A 21359-nucleotide genomic window follows, 5' to 3' on the forward strand; every position below is an offset into this window, starting at 1 on the left:
TGTTGCTCTTTCACTGAAGATTTTGCAACAACACGGTTGGCTCCTAAATTTGCCAAAATCACAGTTGGATCCAACGACACGGCTGTCGTTCCTGGGTATGATTCTGGATACAGAACTGCAGAGAGTTTTTCTTCCAGTGTAAAAGCTCTGGAAATACAGAAAATTGTAAAACAGATTCTGAAACCGGCAAGGGTGTCCGTTCTTCACTGCACTCGGTTGCTGGGGAAGATGGTGGCAGCCTACGAGGCCATTCCATATGGCAGGTGCCATGCCAGGGTGTTTCAGTGGAACCTGCTGGACCAGTGGTCCGGGTCTCACCTGGACATGCACCGGAAAATAATTCTATCTCCCAGGACCTGAATTTCCCTTCTGTGGTGGCTGCACAGTTCTCACCTTCTGGAGAGACGCAGGTTCGGGATTCAGGATTGGATCCTGGTGACCACGGATGCAAGTCTCCGAGGCTGGGGAGCAGTCACACAGGGAAGAAACTTTCAGGGAAAGTGGTCAAGCCAGGAAGCTTGTCTACACATAAACATTCTGGAGTTAAGAGCCATCCACAACGGCATACTGCAAGCAGAACATCATCTTCGGGGTCTGCCGGTCTTGATTCAGTCAGACAACGTGACAGCAGTGGCGTACATAAACCGCCAAGGCGGAACAGAGCAGAGCGGCGATGGCCGAGGCCACGAAGATCCTTCGCTGGGCGGAAAGACATGCCAGAGCTCTGGCAGCGGTCTTCATTCCAGGAGTGGACAACTGGGAAGCAGACTTCCTCAGCAGACACGATCTCCATCCAGGAGAGTGGGGTCTTCATCAAGAGGTCTTTGCAGAAGTGACAAGTCGTTGGGGAGTTCCTCAAGTGGACATGATGGCGTCCCGCCTCAACAAGAAACTTCAGATATTGTTCCAGGTCAAGGGACCCTCAGGCGATAGCGGTGGATGCCCTAGTGACACCGTGGGTGTTTCAGTCGGTCTATGTGTTCCCTCCCCTTCCACTCATTCCAAAGGTGATAAAAATTATAAGAACAAGGGTTCAGGCGATCTTCATTGTTCCGGATTGGCCAAAAAGGGCCTGGTATCCAGATCTTCAGGAGTTGCTCATAGAAGATCCCTGGCCTCTTCCTCTTCGGGAGGACCTATTACAACAGGGGCCGTGCGTGTATCAGGACTTACCGCGGCTGCGTTTGACGGCGTGGCGGTTGAGCGCCAAATCCTAGCCCGAAAGGGTATTCCCAGTGAAGTCATTCCTACACTACTTCAGGCTAGAAAATAAGTAACGGCAAAGCATTACCACCGTATTTGGAGAAAATGTGTCTTGGTGTGAATCCAAGAAGGCTCCTACGGAAGGATTTCAGCTGGGGCTTTTGCTCCATTTCCTACAAGCAGGTGTGGATGCGGGCCTAAAGTTAGGCTCTATTAAAGTACAGATTTCGGCCTTGTTGATCTTTTTTCAAAAAGACTTAGCCTCCCTTCCAGAAGTTCAGACCTTCGTAAAAGGCGTGCTGCACATCCAACCTCCCTTTGTGCCCCCAGTGGCACCATGGGATCTTAATGTGGTGTTGCAATTCTTGCAATCACATTGGTTTGAACCCTTGCGCAAGGTTGAGTTAAAATTCCTTACTTGGAAAGTGGTCGTGTTGTTGGCCTTGGCGTCTGCAAGGCGAGTGTTGAGTTGGCGGCTTTGTCTCACAAAAGCCGCTATTTGATTTTCCATGCTGATAGGGCGGAGTTGAGAACTCGGCAGCAATTTCAAATTTCAAAAGTGGTTTCATCATTTCATGTTAACCAGCCTATTGTGGTGCCAGTGGCTACTGACTTGGCGGAGTCAAAGTCTCTCGATGTGGTCAGAGCTTTGAAGATCTATGTCGCCGGAACAGCGCAGATTAGGAAAACAGAGGCTCTGTTTGTCCTGTGGGCTCCCAACAAGATTGGGGCTCCTGCTTCTAAGCAGACTATTGCGCGCTGGATCTGTGATACGATTCGGCAGGCTCATTCTACGGCAGGATTGCCGTTACCAAAATCGGTGAAAGCCCATTCTACCAGAAAGGTGGGCTCAACCTGGGCAGCTGCCCGAGAAGTCTCGGCGTTACAACTTTGCCAAGCTGCTACTTGGTTGGGTTCAAACACCTTTGCGAAACTTTACAAGTTTGATACCTTGGCTGAGGAGGACCTCTTGTTTGGTCAATCGGTGCTGCAGAGTCATCCGCACTCTCCCGCTCGTTCTAGAGCTTTGGTATAAACCCCATGGTTCTTGAAGCATCCCCAGCATCCTCTAGGACGTATGAGAAAATAGGATTTTAATACCTACCGGTAAATCCTTTTCTTAGTCCGTAGAGGATGCTGGGCGCCCGTCCCAGTGTGGGCTGTATCTGCAGTTTGGTTTTGGTTACTCTCATGTTGCGTTGAGTTCAGTCAGTCTGTGACTGTTGTTGGTCATGCCGTTGCATGCGTTGTTATTGAATGCCATGTTGTATGGCGTGTTAGTGGTGTGAGCTGGTATGCGATTCACCTTAGTTTAAAGTAATTAAATAAATCCTTTTCCTCGAGATGTCCGTCTCCCTGGGCACAGTTCTTATAACTGGAGTCTGGAGGAGGGGCATAGAGGGAGGAGCCAGTTCACACCCATTCAAAGTCTTATAGTGTGCCCATGTCTCCTGCGGATCCCGTCTATACCCCATGGTTCTTGAAGCATCCCCAGCATCCTCTACGGACTAAGAGAAAAGGATTTACCGGTAGGTATTAAAATTCTATTTTGGGGAGCTGTGCCTCTGACCTGCCTCCTTCCACTTGAGGGCACCAAGGGAGGCTGGCACTTGTCTCACATCTCTGCCCAATTCTGCCTCTGTGTGCACCCACCAGGGCATCTGTCCACCGTAATGCGACGCCCAGCTACCGCCAATGGTCCCTCAGCAGCACACCTTGTCTCCTGAGCGGAGACCTCATGATTCCCCCTGACCAACTGGCACTCACTTCATAATGTCACTTGCCATTCCCTCTGACCTGCATCGGACCTCTGGAGCAGCTGCGGGGGTTGCTGAGAATATTGGTCTGCCGGCGTCACCACATGCAGTATAGCGCAATGCGCTGTCAGACTTACTGTAACACCCAGAGCCGGCCCTAGGCATAGGCAAACTAGGCAAATGCCTAGGGCATAGGTCTGCAAACTCGGCCCTCATTACCCCACGCAGTGCATGTTTTGCAGATAACCCAGCAGGTGCACAGGTGTGTTTATTACTCGCAGACGCATTTTAAAAGGTCCACAGGTGGAGTTAATTGTTTCACTTGTGATTCCGTGAGGAGACCTGGAAAACATGCACTGTGTGGGCCGGGTAATGGGGACTGAGTTTGCAGACCTATGGCCTAGGGACACAAGCAGATTCTGCTGAGTAAAATGATATGCAGCATGCCTATATTCTGTGTGTGACTGCGGTTGCATATATAAGGTGTACTACAGTACTGTGTGGCGTAACGTGTAAATAGGGCACTACTGCGTGGTGTAATGTGAATAAAGAGCAATATGGTGTTGTGTAATGTGAGTAAGGGGCACTACAGTGAGGAGTAAAGTGTACGGTGTGATGTAATGTGAATAAGAGACACTATTGCATGAGATAATGTGAATAAAGTTGCACTACTGTGTGGCGTCATTTCAACTGGGGGCAATATTGTGTGGCCATGCACCTTCCCAGCAAGAACACGCACCGTTTTGGGCTGTGCACCTATTTCATATATAGGAGCACCAAATGAGGACAGCTATGGTAATACCCCAGGATCCGGTCTGAAGATCGACAATGTTTAGGTCGACCACTATAGGTCGACAGTCACTAGGTCGACATGGATGGAATGTCGACAGGGTTTCTGGGTCGACATGTGCTAGGTCGACAGGTCTAAAGGTCGACATGAGTTTTTCACATTTTTTTTTTCTTCTTTTGAATTTTTTCTTACTTAACGATCCACGTGGACTACGATTGGAACGGTAAAGTGTGCCGAGCGAAGCGGTAGCGGAGCGAAGGCACCATGCCCGAAGCATGGCGAGCGAAGCGGTGCACTAATTTAGGATCCCGGTCACTCTACGAAGAAAACAACACAAAAAAATATAAAAATCCTCATGTCGACCTTTAGACCTGTCGACCTAGCACATGTCGACCTAGAAACCCTGTCGACCTTCCATCCATGTCGACCTAGTGACTGTCGACCTATAGTGGTCGACCTAAACATTGTCGACCTAGACACTGTCGATTTGATGAACCACACCCAGTACCCCATATAGAAGGGTATTACTGACATCAATGGAATTTTATTGATCTATTTGCTGTCACTGTCCAGTCACTTTTGCCTACATATAGTAAATGCACCATTAATAACAGTAGGGGGCGTTGTGCAGGGGAACCACCATGTATAAGAGTCACTATTACCTGCTTGTACAATGCACCTTGTGTATGCATTAGATACAGTCCTACTACTCGGCCGTGTACATAGCCTGTATATTACAGAAAAGCTCGCATTGCGTATACTGCCAGGCTGCAAATGGGATTACAGGAGGTGTGGCAATGTGAGGCTATATTGCTGGGTCTGTGAATTCTATAACCTATAGAGGAACGCATTCTCGCCCTGCTCCTGAGACACCTCCGGCGGTCTAGTTACTGTAAGTACTTGGCCGTTAAGTATAGCATTACAACCGGTAGTACACAGCTGGAGAGGAGTATATGGCCATTACTGTACAGTGCTGATTAGGCTATGCAGGCAGGTGATGTGTATGACGTGTCCATGTTGGTAACCTACCATTTGTTTCTCTGCTTAGGTGGCTTCTATGAGAAAGACGAGGACACGTTTGGTAAGTTTTCTTTATTGGCCTTTTCATGTTTAAGTGACTCCTTTTTCCTATTTAATCCCCCTTGGTAATTATTACAGTGGGTTCACTTACCTCTAGTTTTAGGGGAAACGGGCAGTGGAGAGCACCTCCCACCTGTAATGGTGTATGAGGAAAAGTCCTCCCTTTGGACCACCCACCTGTAATGGTGTATGAGGGAAGTCCTCCCTTTGTACCACCCACCTGTAATGGTGTATGAGGGAAGTCCTCCCTTTGTACCACCCACCTGTAATGGTGTGTAAGGGAAGTCCTCCCTTTGCACCACCCACCTGTAATGGTGTATGAGGGAAGTCCTCCCTTTGTACCACCCACCTGTAATGGTGTGTAAGGGAAGTCCTACCTTTGCACCACCCACCTGTAATGGTGTGTAAGGGAAGTCCTCCCTTTGCACCACCCACCTGTAATGGTGTATGAGGGAAGTCCTCCCTTTGTACCACCCACCTGTAATGGTGTGTATGGGAAGTCCTCCCTTTGCACCACCCACCTGTAATGATGTGTAAGGGAAGTCCTCCCTTTGCACCCCCCACCTGTAAAGGTGTGTAAAGGAAGTCCTCCCTTTGCACCACCCACCTGTAATGGTGTATGAGGGAAGTCCTCCCTTTGTACCACCCACCTGTAATGGTGTGTATGGAAAGTCCTCCCTTTGCACCACCCACCTGTAATGGTGTGTATGGAAAGTCCTCCCTTTGCACCACCCACCTGTAATGGTGTGTAAGGGAAGTCCTACCTTTGCACCACCCACCTATAATGGTGTGTAAGGGAAGTCCTCCCTTTGCACCACCCACCTGTAATGGTGTGTAAGGGAAGTCCTCCCTTTGCACCACCCACCTGTAATGGTGTGTAAGGGAAGTCCTCTCCTTTAGGTCTCTAGATCATACAGGAACGGTAGTGTTGCAAGGTACTCCAGTCTGCCTAATGAAATAGAAAAGGCTGTTCCAGAGACCCAGTGGTCCCTTCTTTTGAAGGGACTGATGCTATTTAGGCTCTCCATCACGGCAGCGCACCCTCTCGCAAATCCAGGACAGTGGTGGATTTTCTGGAGGAGGTTTTACAGAAGCTTTGCCATCCGCCGTACACTCCAGAACTGGCCTTCTGCGACTTCTTCTCCGTGTTCTCACAAATCAAGCACAAGATGCGTGGAATACATTTTTGAGTCGCCGGAAGCTGCATTGGAGAACTTCATCCGGCATGTAGAAGCCATACCTGCTTTGGACTGGTCCAGCTGCTTCTCCAAGTGGTTTGAGCGCATACTTTGGCAAATACTTAGAAAAAATTTAATGTTCACTATGTTGGTAAATACTGTACAATACTTCTTGTGCATCCGGAAACTTATTGCACACCCCTTGCACTGTACTTTATAACGCGTGTGCACTAGAAATTCTGCTACATTCTTCTTCTGCGTATCATATTTCTGTATTGGGGAATATTATCCATGTTTCTGCTTTCTCCTGCAATGGGTGATGGTGTATGTTTTCTTTTTCTCTCTTATTGTAGTTGTCTTCCTTTTCTCTTTTTTTTTCTTTTTCTTTTTCTTTCCTTTTAAAGAAACGTCATGGTTTTATACCACTATATATACTGTATGTGATCCTTTTTCATCATATTAAACTCTAATTAATAATGTTTCGTCTCTGTGTTCTTAAATTCATGTACTTGATGGTCAGTGTTTATAATAGGCAAGGTAAGTGGAATACCGTAGATTGTTTTTTCAGGGTGATTGTAGAGGGATATCAGTCAGGGAGCTATCTTGAATGTCCTGTAAGAGCTTTTGAGATAAATCTCAGTGGTTGCAGTTTTCAAATAGTGATTTTCGACCAGTCTGGTGGTTTTGTGTGATGAATCCCTTGTCACATACATGTTATGCAGGTTCCGGTGAGTTCTATATGTGACCGTTATTATATCCAGATGTAAAGTGTGTAATTACTGTATTTTATTTGTTGTTCAATGTCCAAGTATCCTCCAGTATCCCCAGAACATAATTATTCCTGCTAATCTTCATAAATAAGGGGTTTCCCCCCCCCCCAAGAAAAATTAAGGATATCCTAATTTTTGTCAATAATAGTGCTCCGGTGGGTGGAATGCAACACGCCTGGGTGATCTGGATGTTGGAGTGGGGTAAGCAGCAGGGAGGAGTATTGCCAAAAGAGGTTCTGTTACTTCATGATCCTCAAACATGACCCATTCCACCATGGTATATGTTAGGGTTAATTAAGACCCCTATAGAAAACCACGCTTTGCCAGAATGTCGCCATTAAGTCCGTGTCAACATTTGCCTTATCTGAACGTCTAATTTTTATTCCCCACATGACCTGTTTGTATTTATTAAAATGGAACAGTGTATTATGGGAAACACTCTACAATGCATCTATTTGTATATACACCGAATAAAGGAAAAACACTTTCTTTTATTTAAATGTCTTTAGCTCCTCATGGTGTGTGCACTGACATAAAACGGGTCACTGTATTTGTAGAGGACTCTGCAGAAAGATCGCTCCTTAACAAGCTGATCCGGAAGTCCGTTGTGGAATCTTCTTACAATGTGGAAGTGCAGCACAATGATCCATCGTCGCCGTTGTTCTCGGTGAAGACGTTTGAGGAGCTGCGACTGTAAGTAGCCCTACTGACGTTTCCGAGGTGGGATTGTTGCAAGCCATTCGGAAGCCCTTTCATCATTTTGGTCTGTGTAGCCAGCTGTCACGGTGTGCCGCTTCGGAGATTACATGGGCATATAACGCCCTTCACTTTTGTGCTCTCGTTTGCCCTGGCAGGTTCTTGCGGGTGGGCACAGGTTACCCGCCTTAGCAGGTCTTAAAGCAGATTGTGTACGTGGGCACAAAGGTGGCTCAGTGGTTATGGTGCCACGCACAGTACATTATTGGTGTCTGCTACGGTAGACTGATCCTGCCCGCACCTCCGCAGCCTGCGAGCAGAATCGTCTTCTGTGAGAACGATTTTCCTCCCATTTCTTTGAATAATTGAATCGGCCCTATGTTCTCAGTGTGACTCTCGGCCTACTCTCTCCCCTCTGAGTGGTCTCCTCTGGACCAGCTGTTTCTCCTCATTGCCCCGGTATGAGCTGCTGAGTGAGGTGCCTTTTGGACACAGAACTTTCTCTATCGTCCTAGTGGATGCTGGGGTTCCTGAAAGGACCATGGGGAATAGCGGCTCCGCAGGAGACAGGGCACAAAAAGTAAAGCTTTAGGATCAGGTGGTGTGCACTGGCTCCTCCCCCTATGACCCTCCTCCAAGCCTCAGTTAGATTTTTGTGCCCGGCCGAGAAGGGTGCAATCTAGGTGGCTCTCCTAAAGAGCTGCTTAGAAAAGTTTAGCTTAGGTTTTTTATTTTACAGTGAGTCCTGCTGGCAACAGGATCACTGCAACGAGGGACTTAGGGGAGAAGAAGTGAACTCACCTGCGTGCAGGATGGATTGGCTTCTTGGCTACTGGACATTAGCTCCAGAGGGACGATCACAGGTACAGCCTGGATGGTCACCGGAGCCTCGCCGCCGGCCCCCTTGCAGATGCTGAAACGAGAAGAGGTCCAGAATCGGCGGCAGAAGACTCCTCAGTCTTCTTAAGGTAGCGCACAGCACTGCAGCTGTGCGCCATTGCTCTCAGCACACTTCACACGGCAGTCACTGAGGGTGCAGGGCGCTGGGAGGGGGGCGCCCTGGGAGGCAATGTAAACCTATTTTTTGGCAAAAAATACCTCACATATAGCCTCCGGGGGCTATATGGAGATATTTAACCCCTGCCAGAATCCGTTGAAGAGCGGGAGACGAGGCCGCCGAAAAAGGGGCGGGGCCTATCTCCTCAGCACACAGCGCCATTTTCCCTCACAGAAAGGCTGGAGGGAAGGCTCCCAGGCTCTCCCCTGCACTGCACTACAGAAACAGGGTTAAAACAGAGAGGGGGGGCACTAATTTGGCGTTAGAAATATATAAAAAGATGCTATAAGGGAAAACACTTATATAAGGTTGTCCCTATATAATTATAGCGTTTTTTGGTGTGTGCTGGCAAACTCTCCCTCTGTCTCTCCAAAGGGCTAGTGGGTCCTGTCCTCTATCAGAGCATTCCCTGTGTGTGTGCTGTGTGTCGGTACGTGTGTCGACATGTATGAGGACGATGTTGGTGAGGAGGCGGAGCAATTGCCTGTAATGGTGATGTCACTCTCTAGGGAGTCGCCACCGGAATGGATGGCTTATTTAGGGAATTACGTGATAATGTCAACACGCTGCAAGGTCGGTTGACGACATGAGACGGCCGACAAACAATTAGTACCGGTCCAGACGTCTCAAAAACACCGTCAGGGGTTTTAAAACGCCCGTTTACCTTAGTCGGTCGACACAGACACGGACACTGAATCCAGTGTCGACGGTGAATAAACAAACGTATTCCTTATTAGGGCCACACGTTAAGGGCAATGAAGGAGGTGTTACATATTTCTGATACTACAAGTACCACAAAAGAGGGTATTATGTGGGATGTGAAAAAACTACCTGTAGTTTTTCCTGAATCAGATAAATTAAATGAAGTGTGTGATGATGCGTGGGTTCCCCCCGATAGAAAATTATTGGCGGTATACCCTTTCCCGCCAGAAGTTAGGGCGCGTTGGGAAACACCCCTTAGGGTGGATAAGGCGCTCACACGCTTATCAAAACAAGTGGCGGTACCGTCTATAGATAGGGCCGTCCTCAAGGAGCCAGCTGACAAGAGGCTGGAAAATATCATATAAAAGTATATACACACATACTGGTGTTATACTGCGACCAGCGATCGCCTCAGCCTGGATGTGCAGAGCTGGGGTGGCTTGGTCGGATTCCCTGACTAAAAATATTGATACCCTTGACAGGGACAGTATTTTATTGACTATAGAGCATTTAAAGGATGCATTTCTATATATGCGAGATGCACAGAGGGATATTTGCACTCTGGCATCAAGAGTAAGTGCGATGTCCATATCTGCCAGAAGATGTTTATGGACACGACAGTGGTCAGGTGATGCAGATTCCAAACGGCACAAAGGTGTATTGCCGTATAAAGGAAGAGGAGTTATTTGGGGTCGGTCCATCGGACCTGGTGGCCACGGCAACTGCTGGAAAATCCACCGTTTTTACCCTAAGTCACATCTCTGCAGAAAAAGACACCGTCTTTTCAGCCTCAGTCCTTTCGTCCCTATAAGAGTCATATTTGCCCAGGGATAGAGGAAAGGGAAGAAGACTGCAGCAGGCAGCCCATTCCCAGGAACAGAAGCCTTCCACCGCTTCTGCCAAGCTCTCAGCATGACGCTGGGACCGTACAGGACCCCTGGATCCTACAAGTAGTATCCCAGGGGTACAGATTGGAATGTCGAAACGTTTCCCCCTCGCAGGCTCCTGAAGTCTGCTTTACCAAGGTATCCCTCCGACAAGGAGGCAGCATGGGAAAAAATTCACAAGCTGTATTCCCAGCAGGTGATAATCAAATTACCCCTCCTACAACAAGGAAAGGGGTATTATTCCACACTATATTGTGGTACTGAAGCCAGAAGGCTAGGTGAGACCTATTCTAAATCTAAAAAAATTTGAACACTTACAAAGGTTCAAATCAAGATGGAGTCACTCAGAGCAGTGATAACGAACCAGGAAGAAGGGGACTATATAGTGTCCCGGGACATCAGGGATGCTTACCTCCATGTCCCAAATTTGCCCTTCTCACTAAGGGTACCTCAGGTTCGTGGTATAGAACTGTCAGTTTCAGACGCTGCCGTTTGGATTGTCCACGGCACCCCGGGTCTTTACCAAGGTAATGGCCGAAATGATGATTCTTCTTCGAAGAAAAGGCGTCTTAATTACCCCTTACTTGGACGATCTCCTGATAAGGGCAAAGTCCAGGGAACAGTTGGAGGTCGGAGTAGCACTATCTCGGATACTGCTACAACAGCACGGATGGATTCTAAATATTCCAAAATCGCAGCTGATCCTGACGACACGTCTGCTGTGCCTAGGGATGATTCTGGACACAGTCCAGAAAAAGGTGTTTCTCCCTGAAGAGAAAGCCAGGGAGTTATCCGAGCTAGTCAAGAACCTCCTAAAACCAGGAAAAGTGTCAGTGCATCATTGCACAAGGGTCCTGGTAAAAATGGTGGCTTCCTACGAAGCAATTCCATTCGGCAGATTTCACGCAAGAACTTTTCAGTGGGATCTGCTGGACAAATGGTCCGGATCGCATCTTCAGATGCATCAGCGGATAACCCTATATCCAAGGACAAGGGTGTCTCTCCTGTGGTGGTTACAGAGTGCTCATCTTCTAGAGGGCCGCAGATTCGGCATTCAGGATTGGATGCTGGTGACCACGGAGGCCAGCCCGAGAGGCTGGGGAGCAGTCACACAAGGAAAAAATTTCCAGGGAGTGTGATCAAGTCTGGAGACTTTTCTCCACATAAATATACTGGAGCTAAGGGTAAATTTATAATGCTCTAAGCTTAGCAAGACCTCTGCTTCAAGGTCAGTCGGTATTGATCCAGTGGGAAAAACATCACGGCAGTCGCCCACGTAAACAGACAGGGCGGCACAAGAAGCAGGAGGGCAATGGCAAAAACTGCAAGGACTTTTCGCTGGGCGGAAAATCATGTGATAGCACTGTCAGCAGTGTTTCATTCCGGGAGTGGAAACTGGGAAGCAGACTTCCTCAGCAGGCACGACCTCCACCCGGGAGAGTGGAAACTTCATCGGGAAGTTTTTCCACATGATTGTGAACCGTTGGGAAATACCAAAGGTGGACATGATGGCGTCCCGTCTGAACAAAAAACGGGACAGGTATTGCGCCAGGTCAAGAGACCCTCAGGCAATAGCTGTGGACGTTCTGGTAACACCGTGGGTGTACCAGTCGGTGTATGTGTTCCCTCCTCTGCTTCTCATACCTAAGGTACTGAGAATTATAAGACGTAGAGGAGTAAGAACTATACTCATGGCTCCGGATTGGCCAAGAAGGACTTGGTACCCGGAACTTCAAGAGATGCTCACAGAGGACTTATGGCCTCTGCCGCTAAGAAGGGACTTGCTTCAGCAAGTACCATGTCTGTTCCAAGACTTACCGCAGCTGCGTTTGACGGCATGGCGGTGGAACGCCGGATCCTAAGGGAAAAAGGCATTCCGGAAGAGGTCATTCCTACCCTGGTCAAAGCCAGGAAGGAGGTGACCGCACAACATTATCACCACATGTGGCGAAAATATGTTGCGTGGTGTGAGGCCAGGAAGGCCCCACGAAGAAATTTCAACTCGGTCGATTCCTGCATTTCCTGCAAACAGGAGTGTCTATGGGCCTCAAATTGGGGCCCATTAAGGTTCAAATTTCGGCCCTGTCGATTTTCTTCCAGAAAGAATTGGCTTCAGTTCCTGAAGTCCAGAAGTTTGTCAAGGGAGTATTGCATATACAACCCCCTTTTGTGCCTCCAGTGGCACTGTGGGATCTCAACGTAGTTCTGGGATTCCTCAAATCACATTGGTTTAAAACCAGTCAAATCTGTGGATTTGAAGCATCTCACATGAAAAGTGACCATGCTCTTGGCTCTGGCCTGGGCCAGGCGAGTGTCAAATTGGTGGGTTTTTTCTCAAAAAAGCCCATATCTATTTGTCCATTCGGACAGGGCAGAGCTGCGGACTCGTCCCCAGTTCTCTCCCTAAGGTGGTGTCAGTGTTTCACCTGAACCAGCTTATTGTGGTGCCTTGCGCCTACTAGGGACTTGGAGGACTCCAAGTTGCTGGATGTTGTCAGGGCCCTGAAAGTATAGGTTCCAGGACGGCTGGAGTCAGGAAAACTGACTTGCTGTTATCCTGTATGCACCCAACAAACTGGGTGCTCTTGCTTCTAAGCAGACTATTGCTAGTTGGATGTGTAATACAATTCAGCTTGCACATTCTGTGGCAGGCCTGCCACAGCCAAAATATGTAAATGCCCATTCCACAAGGAAGGTGGGCTCATCTTGGGCGGCTGCCCGAGGGGTCTCGGCTTTACAACTTTGCCGAGCGGCTATTTAGTCAGGGGCAAACACGTTTGTAAAATCCTACAAATTTGATACCCTGGCTAAGGAGGACCTGGAGTTCTCTCATTCGGTGCTGCAGAGTCATCCGCACTCTCCCGCCCGTTTGGGAGCTTTGGTATAATCCCCATGGTCCTTTCAGGAACCCCAGCATCCACTAGGACGATAGAGAAAATAAGAATTTACTTACCGATAATTCTATTTCTCGGAGTCCGTAGTGGATGCTGGGCGCCCATCCCAAGTGCGGATTATCTGCATTACTTGTACATAGTTACAAAAATCGGGTTATTATTGTTGTGAGCCATCTTTTCAGAGGCTCCGCTGTTATCATACTGTTAACTGGGTTCAGATCACAGGTTGTACAGTGTGATTGGTGTGGCTGGTATGAGTCTTACCCGGGATTCAAAATCCTTCCTTATTGTGTACGCTCGTCCGGGCACAGTATCCTAACTGAGGCTTGGAGGAGGGTCATAGGGGGAGGAGCCAGTGCACACCACCTGATCCTAAAGCTTTACTTTTTGTGCCCTGTCTCCTGCGGAGCCGCTATTCCCCATGGTCCTTTCAGGAACCCCAGCATCCACTACGGACTCCGAGAAATAGAATTATCGGTAAGTAAATTCTTATTTTTATTACATCAGTGACTTTTCTCCCTGCAGGAAGCCTGAACTGATACAGGGAATCTACGCAATGGGATTCAACAGACCTTCCAAAATCCAGGGGACGGCTCTTCCACTGCTGCTCGCAGACCCGTAAGGACAGTAATAAGAGAACGGAACATGAAGTGCAGCTTTTGTGACCGAGAGTCCACTAGCAATTCACATATTGTAATATAGTTATTAGCATATTACGCTGCTATGATAGGACTGGCGCAGTAGCTGTGCAGTATGTAGTGATGATGTCCTAGTTATTGCAGCTGGATCACATCTGAACTGAACGTTGCTTTGTCAGCGCAGCGGGGGGCAAACGTTTGTAATATTGCTCAGTTTCATAAATCTTTAGAATACACAATATTGAGAACGGTTTGGATCGTGGACTTTTATTCACAATATGGACAGGCCACACAGTGCTGTAGTATGCCCACCCGTCACTAGTCACTCCTACAGACAGTGACAATGGTGACACGAGATACGTGTTACTCTGCCGGTGAGCGCTAATCCCAGCCTACAGAGCCCTGCGCCACCTGGTCCACCTGTGCAGTTCTGTAGATGGTGAGAATGACGTCAGGTGTACAGTAGAAGTGGCACTGTGCGGGTATATAGATGGCAGGAATGACGTCAGGTGTACAGGAGAAGTGGCACTGTGCAGGTATGTAGATGGTAGGAATGACGCCAGGTGTACAGTAGAAGTGGCACTGTGCAGTTCTGTAGATGGTAAGAATGACGTCACGTGTACAGTACAGTAGAAGTGGCACTGTGCAGGTATGTAGATGGCAGGAATGACGTCAGGTGTACAGTAGAAGTGGCACTGTGCAGTTCTGTAGATGGTAAGAATGACAGGTGTACAATACAGTAGAAGTGGCACTGTGCAGGTATATAGATGGTAAGAATGATGTCAGGTGTACAGTAGAAGTGGCACTGTGCAGGTATATAGATGGTAAGAATGATGTCAGGTGTACAGTAGAAGTGGCACTGTGCAGGTATATAGATGGTAAGAATGACATCAGGTGTACAGTAGAAGTGGCACTGTGCTGGTATGTAGATGGCAGGAATGACGTCCGGTGTACAGGAGAAGTGGCACTGTGCAGTTCTGTAGATGGTAAGAATGACGTCAGGTGTACAGTACAGTAGAAGTGGCACTGTGCAGTTCTGTAGATGGTAGGAATGACATCAGGTGTTCAGTAGAAGTGGCACTGTGCAGGTATATAGATGGTAGGAATGACGTCAGGTGTACAGTAGAAGTGGCACACTGCAGTTCTGTAGATGGAAAGAATGACATCAGGTGTAAAGTAGAAGTGACACTGTGCAGGTATATAGATGGCAGGAATGACGTCAGGTGTACAGTACAGTAGAAGTGACACTGTGCAGGTATGTGGATGGCAGAAATGACGTCAGGTGTACAGTAGAAGTGGCACTGTGCAGTTCTGTAGATGGTAAGAATGACGTCAGGTGTACAATACAGTAGAAGTGGCACTGTGCAGGTATATAGATGGTAAGAATGATGTCAGGTGTACAGTAGAAGTGGCACTGTGCAGGTATATAGATGGTAAGAATGATGTCAGGTGTACAGTAGAAGTGGCACTGTGCAGGTATATAGATGGTAAGAATGACATCAGGTGTATAGTAGAAGTGGCACTGTGCTGGTATGTAGATGGCAGGAATGACATCAAGTGTACAGGAGAAGTTGCACTGTGCAGTTCAGTAGATGGTAGGAATGACATCAGGTGTACAGCAGAAGTGGCACTGTGCAGGTATATAGATGGTAGGAATGACGTCAGGTGTACAGTAGAAGTGGCACTGTGCAGTTCTGTAGATGGTAGGAATTATGTCAGGTGTACAGTGGAAGTGGCACTGTGCAGGTATATAGATGGTAAGAATGACGTCAGGTGTACAGTAGAAGTGGCACTGTGCAGGTATATAGATGGTAGGAATGACGTCACGTGTACAGTAGAAGTGGTACTGTGCAGTTCTGTAGATGGTAAGAATGACATCAGACGTACAGTGGAAGTGGCACTGTGCAGTTCTGTAGATGGTAAGAATGACGTCAGGTGTACAGTAGAAGTGGCATTGCAGTTCTGTAGATGGTAAGAATGATGTCAGGTGTACAGTAGAAGTGGCACTGTGCAGTTCTGTAGATGGTAAGAATGACGTCACATGTACAGTAGAAGTGGTACTGTGCAGTTCTGTAGATGGTAAGAATGACATCAGACGTACAGTGGAAGTTGCACTGTGCAGTTCTGTAGATGGTAAGAATGACATCAGGTGTACAGTATAGTAGAAGTGGCACTGTGCAGTTATGTAGATGGTAAGAATGATATCAGGCTTACCATACAGTAGAAGTGGCACTGTGCAGTTCTGTAGATGGTAAGAATGACGTCAGGTGTACAGTACAGTAGAAGTGGTACTGTGCAGTTCTGTAGATGGTAAGAATGACGTCAGGTGTACAGTAGAAGTGGCACTGTGCAGTTCTGTAGATGGTAAGAATGACGTCACATGTACAGTAGAAGTGGCACTGTGCAGTTCTGTAGATGGTAAGAATGACGTCACATGTACAGTAGAAGTGGCACTGTGCAGTTATGTAGATGGTAAGAATGATAGGCTTACCATACAGTAGAAGTGGCACTGTGTAGTTATGTAGATGGTAGGAATGACGTCAGGTGTACAGTACAGTAGAAGTGGCACTGTGCAGTTCTGTAGATGGTAAGAATGACGTCAGGTGTACAGTAGAAGTGGCGCTGTGCAGTTCTGTAGTTTGTAAAATGACATTCGCGTACTGTACAGTAGAAGTGGCACTGTGCAGTTCTGTAGATGGTAAGAATGATATCAGGCGTACAGTATAGTGGAAGTGGCACTGTGCAGTTCTGTAGATGGCAGGAATGACATCAGGTGTACCATACGGTTGAAGTGGCACTGTGCAGTTATGTAGATGGTAGGAATGTCAGGTGTACAGTACAGTAGAAGTGGCACTGTGCAGTTATGTAGATGGTAGGAATGATGTCAGGTGTACAGTACAGTAGAAGTGGCACTGTGCAGTTCTGTAGATGGGAAGAATGACGTCAGGTGTACCGTACAGTAGACGTGGCACTGTGCAGTTCTGTAGATGGCAGGAATGACGTCAGGTGTACAGTACAGTAGAAGTAGCACTGTGCAGTTCTGTAGATGGTAAGAATGACAGGTGTACAGTAGAAGTGGCACTGTGCAGTTCTGTAGATGGTAAAAATGACATCCGCGTACTGTACAGTAGAAGTGGCACTGTGCAGTTCTGTAGATGGCAGGAATGACGTCAGGTGTACAGTAGAAGTGGCACTGTGCAGTTATGTACTGTAGATGGTAAGAATGATATCAGGCGTACAGTATAGTAGAAGTGGCACTGTGCAGTTCTGTAGATGGTAAGAATGACCAAGTGTACAGTAGAAGTGGCACTGTGCAGTTCTGTAGATGGCAGGAATGACGTTAGGTGTACAGTAGAAGTGGCACTGTGCAGTTATGTACTGTAGATGGTAAGAATGATATCAGGCGTACTGTACAGTAGAAGTGACACTGTGCCGTTATTGTCTATGTGCTGTAATTGGTTACACATTTGCTGGTAGTTTGGTGACCATTGTCCGCCACTTCCTGCTCTTTGTTTTGACAACCTGTTTTTCTGCCGCGGGGTACACTGGTATTCCACAGGGAATAATATCGGGGTGTAGAGTTGAATCTTGATCCGAGGCACCAACAGGCTAAAGCTTTGACTGTTCCCAGGATGCACTACACCGCCTCCTCTTTAGCCCCGCCTCCAGGCACTAGAGCTCAGTTTGTTAGGCAGCTAACAGGTGGTGCTGTGCTAGGCAGCCCTGAAAAGAGCTTTTAAGAAGACTGCAAGGGTCACAACACTGTATAGAATGTCAGTCTGGCATCCTGTGCTGTGACTCAATCACCTCCCCACGCGGTGCTGCATACTCCCGCGGCCTGGTTCCCGGGTACTTGTAGCGGAGGTGCTCCGGTCTTTAGGCACACACCGCCGCTGCTCTCCTGGATCGCGTGGCTGCACATCAGGGGAAGAGGGAAGGTAAATCGCGATCCGGTCGCAGTCTCAGGAGACGGAACGCGATGCTGGCGTGGACACTGTGGCTGTGCAGGGACCCCACTATATCCACCATGGCAAGGAGCACAGGTTGGATTTACTAAAATCTGTTTAACATAGGCTCCATAGTACCAGGTGGTGAGCACCAGCAGAGGGGATAAGGCTCTGACCTGTAGCCCCTCCCCCAGCTCCAGGCGCCATCTACAGCAGGTGTTCCCGCCCTGGAGCTGCATCTCTCTCTCTCCCTCACTCCCTGTCAGCGTTTGGGCGCCATTTCACAGAGCTGCGCTGATCCTGGGACTGCTGGGCACTGTCTCCTCTGTAAAACCGCCTGTCTCATCAGCGCTGTGCATTTACAGGCACTTAAGTATTCTACATGTCGTTTAGACAGTGTTAGTTAAGAACAAGTTTACTGCTGTAGGAATATTTAGTACAAGTATTCTGTGATATACATCCAGTGTTTACTGTACATTGATATATCTCTATACATACATATCTATATGTAGCTTTACTAGTCCAGTGCAGTTTGTTTATCTGTAATACTTCTGCATTGTACTTGTGACCGAGTGTGCCTGTAGCTGCTGTCTGGTTTTTATTTGTGTATCCCACTACTTGCTATCACTATATTTCTATACCCTGGGGGGGCTAAGTGCGTCAGTATCTATCTATCTATCTATCTATCTATCTATCTATCTATCTATCTATCTATCTATGTATGTATATGCTCAAATCATCTATTTGTGCTCTGTATTTGCTGACACATAACTAAGGTTGTTATTTGCAGGTATTATATTTGGCTGGCTATATTGTACTGCTACGCTTTAAGGCTACATTCACTATAATGTCTGCCTCACAGGGCAGGGAATCCGCGGATTCTCCTGCATCAGGCAGTGCTGGCACCATGGATTTACCTGAGGGGGGAAATCTTAGCTGAAGGTTCAGTCACTGAGTGCCGTACATCTCCCATTCCACCTGCTGCACCTCTGGTCAACCAAGACCCACCTTGGGCAACGTTTTCAAGTATGCTAAATACACTTGTCTTACGCCCCCTGTGGGACCTCCTGTGCCATTACAGCCACATATTGTCCCTGTAGTTAATCCGCCTTGGGCGGACACTCTGACTACCTAGTTACAGCTACTGAATCATTCACTGGTTAAACAGAAGTCTACCCCACGAGCCTCTAAGGCTAAGGGGTCGTCCAATAAGCGGGCAATTTCTTCCTCACAATCTACTAAAATTACGGATGATTCTTCCGATGAGGATGGGGACTATACTGATCCGTCAGACACTGATACAGTAGTTTCTGATGAGGAATCTACAACCCAGGTTGATGTTCCTGACCTAGTGGAGGCTGTTAAGTTGATTCTCCAAATAGATGATGAGATTAAACCCACTACTACGTCTAAGAAACCTGATAAATTCAAACTTCAGAAGGTAGCTAAAGTAGTATTCCCAGATTCTGACCATTTTGTTGAAATACGTCAAGAATCGTGGACGTCGCCAGGAAAGAAGTTTTCCCTGTCCAAAAAGATGGTTCGCTCGTTATCCTTTCCCTCTGGAGTTTAGTAACAAGTGGGAAACTCCACCTTCGGTGGACTCTCACGTCGCCCACCTTGTGGTGTCATCTACTCTGCCGGTCACTACGGTCACCTCTCTGAAGGAACCGACAGATAAGCGCGTGGAGGGATGCATGAAGTCTATTTACTCCCTTACTGGTGCTGTACATAGACCCACTATAGCAGCCTCCTGGGCTGCAAAAGGAATTGAAGCATGGATGCAGGCAATTGAGGATGAGCTGCCTCAAAATTTTACTGATACTGCCAGACAATATCTGTCTTATGTCATCACAGCCTCACACTATATACAGGAGGCGGCCTCGGAGGCAGGTGTAATGGTGGGCAAAGCGTCTACTATGTCTATATTGGCGCGCCGAATCTTGTGGTTACGGTCCTGGTCGGTGGACCTGGACTCCAGGATGACCTTGAAGGTGCTCCCTTTTAAGGGTGACATCCTTTTTGGGGAGGATTTGAACAAGATTGTGACTGACTTGGCGTCAGCTAAAACTGCTTTCCTCCCAAGTACTAACCCTTCTGCTCTGAAGGCTAAGAGTACCACTTTTCGTTCCTTTCGACCTACAGGTAAAGCAAAGGGTCAGGCGTACCCCAAACAGGCTTGTGCTACCAAAACCACTAAGCACACACCTAAACAATCCTGGGCCGCCCGTCAGCCTGCTTCCAAACAAGACAAGCCTGCTGCATGATGGGACGGGCCTTGCCCTGGGGGACCCCAGGGTGGGAGGCCGACTTCTACAGTTCACCCAGGCCTGGTTAAAGACCACTTCAGACGCCTGGGTGCAGGAAGTGGTCTCTCACGGGTACGCAATCTCTTTCAAGAGACATCCCCCTCACCAGTTCTGCTCAACCGTTATTGCTTCTGACCCGTTACTCATTAGACTCTACACTTGGTTGTGCAATCCCTCCTGGACACAAGAGTGGTGGTGCCGGTACCTCTACCACAGAAAGGCAGGGGATACTTTCGACCCAGTTTCTAGTTCCGAAACCAATTGGGTCTTTCCGGCCTATACTCAACCTCAAATCTTTGAACAAGTTTGTGAGTGTCCAAATTCTGTATGGAAACTCTGCACTCCATAGTACTGCCCATGGAACCCGAGGATTATATGGTATCCCTAGACATACAGGATTCTTATCTGCACATTATTATTGCCATATCGCATCAGCAATATCTGCGGTTTGCTGTTGGCAACCTACATTATCAATTCCAGGCCCTGGCATTTGGACTGGCTACGGCCCCTCGGATCTTCACCAAGATTATGGCCGTAATGATGGCCCTTCTCTGCTGCCAGGGAATCGGGATCCTGCCGTATCTGGACGACTTGTTGATCCTGGCGAACTCCCAAGATATCCTCCTTGGCCATCTGGATCTGACTATAAAATTCCTACAAGTTCACGGGTGGCTCATCAACTGGAAGAAGTCCTCGCTGGTCCCTGTTTGGAGCATGGTGCACCTGGGGGCACTGTTGGAGACACACAGTCAGAGACTTTGTCTCCAGAAAAAGTCCTGAAACTTCAGGACATGATCAGGCACTTCCTATCTCGCCAAAGAGTGTCGATGCAAATACTAGGCCTCATGGTGTCGGCTTACGACATGGTGGAGTACGCTCAATTTCATTCCCGCCCTCTGCAGAGGTTAATCCTTCGCAAGTGGGACGGCCTGCCTCACCGGATCAGGTCTCACATGATCTCCTTAACTCCGGAGGTTCGTCTGTCTCTGAGCTGGTGGCTACAGGACCAACAGTTGAGCAAGGGCCATCTCTTCTGGATCTCCAACTGTGGACTCCTGACAACGGACGCCAGTCTGAGAGGTTGGAGCAACACTCTCTCTACAGGGACCAGGGAGGAATCTCTCCTCCCGATAAACATTCTGGAATTGCGGGCAGTGTTCAATGCGTTGACACTTGCCCTGCCTCTGGTACAGAACAGGCCTGTTCAAGTACAATCAGACAACGCCACCACGGTGGCATACCTAAATCATCAAGGCGGTACTCAGAGTTGCATGGCAATGATGGAAGTGTCAAAAATACTTCATTGGGCGGAACGCCATCAGCTAGTAATATCGACAGTGTTCATTCCGGGAGTCCTCAACTGGGAAGCGGATTTCCTCAGTCATCAGAACGTACACGCCGGAGAGTGGAGTCTTCATCAGGAAGTCTTTTAACTCCTAGTGGACAAGTGG

General features: G+C 48.0%; 1 protein-coding gene across 1 annotated transcript in view; it reads left to right on the plus strand.

The window, feature by feature from the left end:
- LOC134966780 (ATP-dependent RNA helicase DDX25-like) overlaps positions 1 to 21359 on the plus strand; it is a 103186-nt gene that overhangs the window by 40771 nt on the left and 41056 nt on the right. Inside the window, exons 3-5 of the mRNA XM_063943788.1 lie at positions 4799 to 4831; positions 7336 to 7471; positions 13540 to 13632. Coding sequence (XP_063799858.1) covers positions 4799 to 4831; positions 7336 to 7471; positions 13540 to 13632 — 262 coding nt within the window. The remainder of the gene's footprint in view (positions 1 to 4798; positions 4832 to 7335; positions 7472 to 13539; positions 13633 to 21359) is intronic.

Source organism: Pseudophryne corroboree, chromosome 10 (assembly GCF_028390025.1).
Source record: "Pseudophryne corroboree isolate aPseCor3 chromosome 10, aPseCor3.hap2, whole genome shotgun sequence".
Classification (NCBI taxonomy): Eukaryota; Metazoa; Chordata; class Amphibia; order Anura; family Myobatrachidae; genus Pseudophryne; species Pseudophryne corroboree.